At 42.0% G+C, this 11,713-nt stretch overlaps 1 protein-coding gene across 1 annotated transcript; it reads right to left on the reverse strand.

Moving 5' to 3' along the window:
- Positions 1–1,068: 1,068 nt before the first annotated feature.
- Positions 1,069–11,364, reverse strand: safb (scaffold attachment factor B). The gene is made up of 21 exons (XM_049587540.1): positions 11,088–11,364; positions 10,674–10,770; positions 9,333–9,397; positions 8,983–9,192; positions 8,835–8,894; positions 8,688–8,727; positions 7,428–7,878; positions 7,017–7,060; positions 6,828–6,934; positions 6,558–6,707; positions 5,176–5,264; positions 4,862–4,911; positions 4,678–4,757; positions 4,370–4,512; positions 3,954–4,068; positions 3,544–3,740; positions 3,209–3,386; positions 2,909–2,991; positions 2,742–2,800; positions 1,992–2,046; positions 1,069–1,889 (listed from the first exon to the last, which is right to left on the reverse strand). Exons 1-21 carry the CDS (start codon positions 11,238–11,240, stop codon positions 1,772–1,774), a joined length of 2,544 nt encoding a protein of 847 aa, XP_049443497.1. The 5' UTR covers positions 11,241–11,364; the 3' UTR covers positions 1,069–1,771.
- Positions 11,365–11,713: the final 349 nt, after the last annotated feature.

Here is an 11,713-nt window from a genome sequence, read left to right on the forward strand (position 1 = left end):
TTCAAGGCCTTTGGGAATGTTCCAGATTGTAGTGACATGTTAACTATGTGAGCGAGTGGTGGTAACAAACTGCTCAACACAGACTTTAGAAATCTAGTGGGTAACACATCGAGGCAGCATGTAGACGAACTCAGACTGGTGATGATCTCTTGGACAGTTTTGTCAGTTACAGGTGCAAAATGAGTCAGCTCTAAGTGTGTAGGTGGCTGCAGGGTTGTTATTGGTGTTATGGAATTGATGGCATTTTTAATGGTCTGAACCTTGTCGCAAAAGAATACTGCAATCCCATTGCACGTTGTCACTTTCATTTGCACCAAAGCAGCTCAAACTGATCACAATCACTTGTGCTTCCTAAATGGACACATTGACGTCCCTGAAGTTTGACTGACTTGGTGTCAAAATGTGACCATTAAGTGTTCCCTTATTTCTTTGAGCAGTGTATAACACTAATAGAACTGTATTGTGCCGTACTCTAATTGCTAGTTATATTGTTACAGGTGGTCTGTGGACACAAGCAGCAGAGCTCCCGGAGTAGAAGAGTGACAGCCCTAAGTTTGGTTGACTTGTTGGTTATTAAAAATGCCATGCCATACTTTGAACAGTTAAAACAAAATCACAGAGCACACTGGAGCTCCAAGTGACAACTGAAAGCCTTGGCTAACCTTTTCAGTTGTTGAATTTCCAAAATGCAGTATAATTTTAAAGTTTTACTGGGGCAAAGGTATGGAAGCTTTCTGATTCACTACTCTAAATGTTAAATCACAGTGTCGCTACATTATTTTTCTGGCCTGACATTATTTAAAAGTACCAGATTCAAACTCTATTCAACCATAATTCCACCTAGCTGGTATATACACATAGAGGGAGAGACAGAATACAAGGACTTTACAACTGGTTCCACCACAACTCTACTGCTCCACTGACTGGAGCATGGCTTTATAATGAACCAAAGCCCTTCAAAAAAGGACAAGAAAACTAAATATAACACAAAATAACTAAATAAAAACACACACACACACAAAAAAACACTTTCAGTTGCAGGAAACAGCTGAAGCATCATACATTAAATTTAGTTTTTATAACATATTTTAATCAATAGATTGTGAACACATACACGCTCTTGGGGCACTTACTACCATTATTCAACAATCACACAAATGAAATACTATATACAAAAGAACGAAAAAACTGAAAATTAAAAGGAGAAGTCAAACAACCACAGTTAATCAGAATGTGGCATTTAGGTTAAAAACCTGTTCTTCACTGAAAATCTGTGTTTTAAAAAGAATGTCAAACAGGGGCCTCGAGCTATGAAGAAATCAATTTTACCAAAGACTCATTTAATGAGAACCCAAAACTTCCACAATGCTTCAGACAAACTGAGATACAGAGAGAAGACTGGTGAGGTTCGGTCCATTGACTCAGGTGTCTATAAAATATCTGTATTTGCAACACAGAGCTCTGACGTGACTCTCCACTACAGCTACCAACCTGCATGTCAAACACATTGTTGGCAAGCAGACAGTACTGTTATACAAATAAGGTGGGCTGGACTGAATGATAACTACAAGGCAGGAGATCACTACATCACACACACAAAGAAACAACGAGGAGAAGCGACCAGAAAAATAAAGGTCTCCATCAAAAATGGATTGGAATTGTGTCAAAAAAGAATTCCTGACTTTAAAAAAATGTACAAAACAAGACGGCCAAATCCTTCAAGACATGACCTCCTGAAACAGTCCCAACACTGTCTTCACACAGGCAGACATCAGTAGCGCCGGCCGAAAGCTCCACCCTGCAGCCCGCTGCCCTGCATCAGCTGGTTCTGTCTGTTGAGAGCTCCAGACAGGGACTGAGACGTTCCCGTGTTCATGTAGCTTCCACGGCTGGAGACAGAAACACACAATGATCAATAGTGTTGTAACAAACGGTGCTGGCTGCTCTTGTGATAACAGCAAAAATGAAGCATAAATCCAGCTGATATTCACCTCGCCATTCCTCCACGTGCCATGTGGCTCTGGCCTGGGATGGCACCGTCTCTACCTGGAACAAAAAAGCTGAGCATCAGACACATAGACCAGAGTACCTATACCTCTATATAGCCATTGCGTAGGATACCAACACAGACTGTTCGAAAGAAGTGGACTTGGCCTCCTGTCTGAAAAGTGAAGCCAATGCACAAATGCCTTATACCTGCATTCTCTCAAACGGCCAGCAGAGAGCATCACCACTGGTTGCCAAAAGAAGAGTGATACTACTGACTTCAATGAGACACTGACCCGACTTCTCACTTGATAGTACCTCAGTAAAATATTTCCCTGATTTTATGATCTCAAGCTACTGATCAATCAGCAGACTGCAGTGTTCACCGCTGCACCTTTTAGTACCAGATCAACAGAGGGGGGACCAAAAATGGGGACAGTACGAAGTAGTTCATTGGTACCATCCACAACTTTTCACAGTGGAAACAGAAAAAAAAAGCAGACTGAACTGGACTGAACCATACTGTACTGCTCGGTGGAAATGGGACTACAGTCTATGTGTACTAGCTACAGTTTCAGGACATGTTGCGCCATTTGCCTTTCAGCCTGCCATCATTTTTTTGTGCCACCTGCCACTCTAATCCTCAAAAGGCAAAACTACTTTACTTCAAAATGAACATCATTGTTATCAGGAAAGCAGCCAATGTTACTAGCAGTACCATCATTACACACACAATAAAGGACAAGTACACGTACTTTGCCATGCTCTGTCTCCATCTAATTTCCGGCCAGAGTCCCAGTCTCGACCTCCTTCCCTAAAAGACAAACAAAAATCATTTTTACATTTAATGTCAGCACTGGATGCTCTCAAGTTTTTTCAATGGTTTGCACTGAAGCCAGTCCCAACTCAAACTGGTGCTCACCTGGGGTTGATGCGTTTATCATAACCTCCACTCCAGGAGTCCCGGCCATCTCTGCTATGTCTGTCCGACCTATCTGAGAAGTGCTGAAAGAAGAAACACAAGACAGTTAGAACTCTGTGTTCCTGCACACATTAACTTTTATTAATTGTAACAGTATGAATGTGGAAAGCAACTGAGTGTTTATCATTTCCATGTGTACTCAGCCACACCAATGACAATTCCTACCTGCTTAATTCTTCCCCTAAAATGTATGCTTCAACTGTAAAACAGAGTAAAAGTGAGAGGGTCATTGTTTCTTACCTGACCATCTCTGTCTGCACCAAGGCTGCGAGTGTTGTCCCGCCTGTCCATAATCATGTCGTCTTGGTAACGGCCTCGATCCCTGTGGTCGAAGTCCTGATAACGCTCCTGTCGACCAAAGTCTGAGCGGCTGTAACGGTCATCCAGAGCCACGCGCTTCTCAGGCCAGTCATCTTTCCTAAAAGAGAAACGGACAAAATGTCAGGAATGAGTTTTCCTTTTTCTGTTCTCCTTTTTTGCTTTGTCGTGATCATTCTCAGATGCTAGTGACGATGTAAAGAATTTCTGCTACGCAATAAAACCATTTATCAACCACACTGTTTGTTATTGTTTACCTGCCATCCAAGTCATAAGGCCTCTTAACAGGGCGTCTGTCCTGCTCATAGCGCAGCTGCTCCTGCTGCCGTCGCAGCTCCTCGCGCTCTCTGAGGATCCTTTCCTGCTCACGCCGCCTCTCGTACTCTATACGTAGCCTTTCCCGCTCCAAGAACTGACGCTCCATACGGTCTGCGTCAAGGCGCTGCTTCTCAGCCTGAGGGTCAAAATTCAGGGGTTCAGTCAGTGAGACTACCAACATGAAGCTTGAAAGAAACTTCAAAGACATATTGGAGCAAAACTATTCATGAGCCCATATTTTTATTACTATACTCAACAGGCTGAGATTTGCAAGAAAGAAAATGTAAAGCAGGAAACGTAAATGAAGCGAGATAAAGAAACCTGTTTGAAGTAAGTAATCTGACAGTACCTCGAGCCAGTTCCTCTTCCTAATCAAGTGTTTCCTCTCCTCTCTCTCCCGGAACAGACGGATTCGCTCGCGCTCACGGTCCGGGCGGTTGTCACGGTCGCCGCGGTCACGGTCACTGAAAGAAGATGGCAAAGATCAATTTATCAGCATTACACGTACTGCGGTGGAAGAGTGAATAATAACCAGTTAAAATCATATCATATAAACTGCTACAAGATCCTTCGACAAGGAAGTATGGAGCACTGTTTTATTTTACAGAAGCAGACAGCAGTAGTGTTGTAAAAAACATATTTCCCATGGACCTTCACAAGTTAATTAAAGTAAAAAAAGTGTCTTTATTAAAACTTAATTATGTTTTATTTTGCCCTATGGCGGGGTCAGTTTGTTGTTTCTAGCCCCTCTCAAATGATCCTTACGTGCATCTGCGTCTCTCCACCTCTCTGATCTCCCTCTCTCGTTGTCTCTGTCTCTCCCTTTCTCTCTGCTCCTTGATCTGGTCAAACGACAGGATGTCTTTCTTCTCCTTACTGGGGGATTTGCGGTCCCGACTCTTTGTGCTCTGGAGAAAAAAGAGAAGGGCAAAAACAGTTACAACAGAGTATCTGGAGGTCGAAATAAAATCTGGCCTGCAGATTTGAATAAGTACCATCCATGTGGGTATAAAATGTATGCAACCCTCATGTTAGCGTTGCATCTTACACAGAAGACGCTGTTGTTTACTTACTCGTTCCTTGCTTTTGGTTTTGACGCTGATGACAGGCTCTCCTTTGGACTTATCCATAACTACAGTTCTCTCATTTCGTCCTGTCAAACAGACACAATTAATGTTGTCAAGACTATAATGAAGCGACTGTTTTTTCAGTGTTTACCAGACACATACAAGCTGGAAATTAACCAACATTTCTCACCTTTGCCATCTTTTCCTTCTCCCTCAGACTTCTCATCCTTTCCATCAGATCTACAGAAAACATGATCAGTATGAGCTCTATCGATGCACATTTTAAATTTCATTTAAGGTTTACTTTTCTCCCATAGAGTCCCTGGGCTATATAACTGAAGAAGCTTTATCTGCTGTGGCTATAGGTCACTACTGGGGCATGCCATGCTAAAAATGTATGCCCCCATGATATTCAAAAGCACACAGGACCAAAATATCAAACCAGCTGTGGAATTTTCAGTAAGAGATTAACTCAAACATGCAGCAGCTTGTAAGCGCTCTTACTTAGAGTCAGAGGAGTGTCTCCTGTCACTGCCAGACTTCTTGGTGTCAGTCTTGTCTGCTGGCTTCTTCCCTGCAGGCTCATTTTTAGCCTACAATGTTTAAACACGAAAGGGTTTATCCACAAAAGCTGAATGAACAGATAACATTTCACACTAGAGATGCAACACAATGTAAATGCACAATAAATCCTTTCTGTAAGGATCTGATTACTTTTGCTCTGTAAATGGAGCCATTTTTGTCCAAACAAATACTCTAATCTGTGACAAAATGATACATTATCAAAGTAACAACCGTCTCATGTTCCCATGCCTACTATTTTCCTTTCACGTCTCTTCTTACTATAGGCTTCACAATGGACTTCAAGCATGAAATTTATGAATACCAACATGTTCTGTAATGACAACTGCCAGGTGTTTGGAGAGTAACACACTAAACATGACAACAACTGTAATGGGAATAAACCTTTAGGCTTTTTTTCCTTCACCTGGTGTTCTGCTTAAGACTGTTTAAAATAACACATACATGTTCATAAAGATTCTAAACAGACTCGCACTTCTCTGGCTCGCCTACTGACTTTTTTCTTTCCAACATGGGTTTCAAACAGGGTTGAAAATAAGTGCCCCCTACCAGTAAAACTCAGGTGAATCTGGCCTGTGGCAGGTGAATTTAATCAACCTACCAGCCACAATGACAGGTTAACAAAGGCAACATTTAACTATCGCCAGGCCCCTTATATTCTACTGGCTTCAGCTGTGTTGTGTTCAAACTGACCAAAGCCGATCACTGCCACTCCAGACAGTGTTGCAGTGAGTTGCATGGAGCGGATCCCAGTGGCTGCTGTCAGATGAAAGTTAGACCTATGCCTCCTTCCGCATCCTCTCAACCAATAAGCTTCTTCTGCTTCTTTGTGTTTATCTGTCTATCACAAACCAACTTTGGTGCATACCGACACCTACTGTGTTAGAGTGTGTAGTCTACTTTCATTGTGCGTTGGAGAGAGTATTAAAAATGGATAACCATGACTGAATGAATAATAAATTAATACTTTTAAGAGAAAATGTGTATTTGCTTCTTTTTTTTTTTAAGCAGTAAAAATGTTACAAGTGCAATTACAAAATGGTGGCTGGTAGAATTTAGAAAGATAAGGTTAATTTCCAACACTAGTTTAAAATTACGACTGCATGTTAAATGTAAATATGAATATATCTATCAGGTAAGTAATACTTTTCAAATTCTCCCATTACATTTGACAGAACTCAAACTTAAAACAGAAAATGCTGTTCTGTGAACATATTGTAAGATTCCCCCAGATTTATCTCTGTGGGGGCACAATTATGAGATATCTAATGAATGATGAAGCAAAAACACTTTCTGGTTCTCACCCGCTCCACAGAGATCATCCTGCCATGCAGCTCAGTCCTGTGAAGGTGGCTGATACACTTGGTGGCCTCCTCTGTGGAAGACATGGTGACAAAACCATAGCAGCGAGCACCGGGGCTCTTGGCGTTGGTCACCACCTTAGCTCCAACAACCTGCAGGAAGATGACCATGGAATGGGAGAAACAATACGATAACCTCAATTTTAGATCAGATGTGTAAACTCTAAATGATCTGTACATTCTACACCTGTGGGATGGTTTGCGTTGACTAACCTTGCCATATTTGCTGAAGAGAGTCTTCAGATCAGTTGCTCTAGTAGTGGAAGAGAGACCACTGACCCACAGATTCCTGCTACTGCTTGCTGCAGCACTTCCAGTGGCTGTACACAAATACACAATACATTAATGAGCATATATCCACTGCATTTGAGAGGCCACAACAGGAAAAAGCACTTCACTGACCTTTTTCATCTTTTGACTCAGTCTTGCCATCTTTCTCCTCAGAGCTAGAGACAAAGAAAAAAAAAGCAATAAGCATGCAGCAGTGAGGATACCTGGTATCTCTCCTCTTACAGATGTATATACTTATGTGTCTCATGGTATAATACGTAACTGACAGTGATCAGCCCATCATGTACCATAGTGCAGTGATTTAACGGTGAATAAATGGAGCTTTGCCCTATGGCAATCCCAATACATTACTCGTCAATGGGTAATAAAGTGGAATAGGTGAGTGTAAAGAATGACAAATGAAAACGGACAAATGCACAGAACATTTTTACCTCCAAAAGAGCATCCAAATTTTGCTAGCACAAAGGAGCCAATGCAACAGAGATAGCCATTTTGGTTTCTAGTAGACAGAAAGCAACAAACCTCTTTTTCTGATCATCGCCCTCTACAGAAGAGGACTCTTTCACTGTGGAGGCTGAATCCGCAGCAGCTTTCTCTTCTGTCTTCTCATCCTCCTCACCCTTCTTAGACCCCATTTCTGAATCAACAGTTTCACCCACAGCGCCCTGTTCGCTTACACTAACAGCCTGCGAGCTTTCGTTTTCAGTGTCAAGTGTCTCTTCTGGGGCATTCTGTGCGTCCCCAACCTCTTTGGTGTCGGCGTCCCCGACCTCTTTGGTGTCGGTCTCCACAACATCCCGGTCGCCCTCCACATCTCCAGAGGCGGCCTTGTCGGACTTGGCACCGGTGTCGGACACATTGTCTTCCCCTCCGGCGGTGGCAGCTTGCTCTTCTTCAGGGCTCGTCTCATGGCTCTGGTGCTGATCTTCGTTAAGTGGCTCAGATAAACAAGACCCGGCTACTTTGTCATTTTCTACGGATTTAACAGGAATAGAATGGCACAGAGTTTAATCACTTCTGAAACACAGCAATGGTTAACGAGGAACTGGCAAGGCCTGGATTAGGAACGTCATGACCACTGGCCTGTGCTCTTAGAACTATGTATTAAAACGATGAAGTAGACCCTAGCGAGAGACTGGAAGAGAACCCAAAGGCTGGAGGACACCCAAGCAACTAGTGCGGCTAACACTGTGGCTCATTTTGCAAGTTGAACCACATCACTGTGTTCACCTGATCCAAAGCAGACAAAAGAGTTCAGTGCTGAAGAGAGCCACAAGATCAGCAGTGCAGCAGCAGATTCTCGCTGCAGTCCACCTTCTTTCAGTCTTTGACTTTCCCAGTGTCCATTCGTGATGACCAGAACTTCAGCTCGAGTCCAGTAGTTTCATATCCATCTGATTTCTGAGTCAGTGTCCTTAAAAAGTCGTAATAATCGATGAGTCTTGATGGATCTTCCTTGTCTTGTTCTTCATGTGGCAACCTAGAAACACTGCATTCACCTGCAACAGCCCACACCTCCCTGACCATGACATTTAATTGCTGTCAATGTGCATCAAATTGTTAACCACTATCATGCTACAACTGAAAGGACGTAACTGGAAGTGTAATCAATATTTACCCAGGAACTTATTAAGCATGGTTAACCAAATGTCAACACAAAGCCAGCAATTCTCTTTGGGCTTCCAGTCTCTCTTCCTGGTAAACTAAACTAAGTGTTTGCATTCCACGCTCAACACTGTTAAAAGATGCCTCCACCTTTTTATAAACCATTTTCTACAGTACCTGTTTCTTCCTTCACGTCATCTGCATCTGGATCCTGAGCCTAAAAGAAAAGAATTTTGTCTTAATGATTGTGACATTTAGTTTTACCCTAACCTTTTACTAGAAGCTTTACATACATCATAAATAACTGTGATTGATTGAACATACCATATTGATTGATGAGCTTGTCATGTATTCATCCTTATCCAACATCTCAGACTCATTATTCTGTTAAAATAAACAAATTAAAAAAATGCCCAGTCAGACAAGATAAAAGATCAAAACGAGCAGACATGTTTCTAGTCCAGTTTCTCACCTCTGGACCTCTTGCTTCATCTTCTGTCTCGAAGGTCCTGTTCTCATGTTCTTCATTCAACACTGCATCTTCATCAGAGGGAAAATTCACATTTTCATCCTCCTCATCGTCCTCTGCTGGTATTCCATTATCATTCTCTGTCTCATCCAGAACATTCATGTCCAGGATGTCCATTTCCTGCATGTTCTCATGATCACCCTGAAGCTCCTCCTTAGAAAGGAAGGAGGAAATGTAATAAGACACAAAAGAAATTCAAAAGCAAAATCCAGAACCTGGCAGTCGCAAAGGAGGGCATTCAATTTTGCATTTCATATTTGTGTAAACGTCAAATTCTAGTTAAGCAAACTCACATGGCCATCACGGGAATCCTCCTCCATAGTGCCGTCCTCTGGTTCATCATTGTCTTGCTTTGTATCTACAGAAAACATGCTTTAGTTTAGAAAAAGTATTCATTTAGGTGTCTAACAGGTGACGATCTCCTGATATTTTATGCCTGTGCATGTTGAGAGTCATGTTTTCTGAAATGACAGAAAAAATTCCAGTGTTTGAGAGACTGTCACCTGACCTTTGGGCAGCTATATTCATGTCAATTACCATTAAAATTCCAGCTTAATGCTGAGTGGTGTGTGGTACAATCAATTGTCATTTGAACGTCTGTTCTGTCCTTCTGTAGTGTGTCATTATTTGGAAACCTGAATCTGGTCAATAAGAATAGGCTTGCCTAAGTGGCCAGCAAAGCTCCCTGACTGATACTATAGACACGTCCTGCAGAAGGTCCAGACAGTAGTGAACCATCTCTGCAGGGGGAGTTTGAGCTCCTACTTTCAGGCTATAGATACAGAGTTCCTGCTTCTTGGACAACAGACACAAAGTCTCTTTTGCTTTCACAGCTATTAGCAGCCTAAATTTGTGTGTGATCTTAGCACCTATTCACTTTCTTTATTCATCCACCAATCAGCTGTTTTTTTGCATTTCTTCTTGCATTTCTACTATTTGTCCTTGTTTTTTGTCCAGATTGTTGCATTATGTGCTGAGGTGAGACCAAATGAGTGAGTGAGTCCCAAGTCTTTGTACTCAACTCCTGAGTCACGACTAACAAGTTTCAAATCAATTTGATTGACTTGTGGCACTTTTTAATCTTTGGGCTTGGGGGAAGTTATCAAGTATATTCAGGTCAAAAGGTTCAAGTCCATGTGAGGTCATGAGTCATTATTGTTAGAGTCCAAGTCATATGGCAAGTCTTTTTTTTTTATTGTGTCAAACTGCGTCTTAAGTCATCAGATTTGTGACTCGTGTGACTCCAGTCTGACTTGAGTTCAAGTCATGTGACACCTCTGATTAAGTTACTGTGTAGATTTCCATGATTAATGGATTAATGGCTGCAACCTACTTTCTCAGGTGAGATAATACAGTTTAACATTAATTTTACTAGATAGTAGATACAGCTTCATTTAGACAATATTTTCACAATCTGTTTTGGAGAGAATTCAACTTCACTGTGATAATGGAGGCTGGGTGAACATCTGTCAGTAACACAATACTGTTAAACACCACCGCCACTCATGTAGCCAGAGGACTTTCAGTATAGTTTCGTTTTAACAGAAACCAATAAAGCACAAGTGTGTCAGACTGTACAAACATTTGCAGTATCGGTTAAATAGCGTCCACTTGAGTTAATGTGCAAACTTTACCTTTAGAGGATCGTTTAGGTGTAACGTTGGGTTTCTTTGCGGTTGATTCCGGAGCGAGAATAATCTCATCAGGATTTCCACCTTCTTCCTCGATTGCCTGTTAATGCAGATACGAACTGTTTAATATACAGTACAAATCTGAAAGAGCTCAAGATAAAAAATTAACGTCAAATATGCAAAAAACCACGAAAATTAGAGCAGTCAGCTGTATGGCGCAAACGTTAGCTTAATGGTTAGCGCTAGCTAGCTCGCTAGCTAGCAAGCTTGAAGTCCAGGGCCTCGTTAGCTAACCTAGCTTCGCATTTGGCGTAAATTAAACTGGTTTGATAGGATGCATTCGGGAGGTCACAGGATACAGGCAGTATTTCTATTGATAACATTCAGTGTATGGTAGTTTAACAGCAGTTGTGAGACCTTTTTCAGACGCTCGGACAGCACGCTCTTGACGCCCGTGGTGTCCAGGTTTCGTTTCTTCAGCTCGGCCTTCAGGTCGATAACTCTCAGCTCCGACAGTTTGCGGACCTCTGCGCCTTCCGGGACCTCCACTTGCGCTGATGGGTCAGCCATCGTGTTAGAAACTTAACTTCAGATTGAAATACTCCTGTTATGCACGTTATCTACAATTGCTGCACTGCGAGTGGACGCAGCTGGCTTGCAAATGCACTGCAAAATGGAGGCCGTGGTGTGCTAGTTGACGTAACGGCGCATGCGCAGTAGAGTTACAGTGCAGAGACTGGGATAGGAGAAAATCAGTCAGTACAGTCTGAGGTGAACAAACTTACAGTGATGGTAACTCACTATTCTTTGACGTGTGTAAAAATGCTCGAGAAGATACAAAAAGCTGAAGGCATGCTGCATTTTATGCAATTCACCTTACAGTTTTCCTCATTTGTTTGAACACATTTGTCCATTCAGAAGTGACACTTTCAAAATAGTTAACACACATGCCTGAACTGGAAATCTCTGGCCAAAATTACACATTTTGTTTGCAAAATGCTCTGACACTCGCAAACACATTAAATACATGAGACACAGCTATC

This window comes from Epinephelus fuscoguttatus, linkage group LG10, assembly GCF_011397635.1.
Source record: "Epinephelus fuscoguttatus linkage group LG10, E.fuscoguttatus.final_Chr_v1".
NCBI classification, from domain to species: Eukaryota; Metazoa; Chordata; class Actinopteri; order Perciformes; family Serranidae; genus Epinephelus; species Epinephelus fuscoguttatus.

What these genes read in the sequence shown, in the direction of transcription:
- safb (XM_049587540.1), bottom strand. Translation starts at nt 11,240, where the DNA reads ATGGCTGACCCATCAGCGCAAGTGGAGGTCCCGGAAGGCGCAGAGGTC. An exon ending in TGTCCGAGCGTCTGAAAAAG is followed by an intron (nt 10,771 to 11,087) that starts GTCTCACAACTG and finishes CTGCATTAACAG; the next exon opens with GCAATCGAGGAAGAAGGTGG. An exon ending in AAACCAAAAGCAAGGAACGA is followed by an intron (nt 4,513 to 4,677) that starts GTAAGTAAACAA and finishes TTTTTTCTCCAG; the next exon opens with AGCACAAAGAGTCGGGACCG.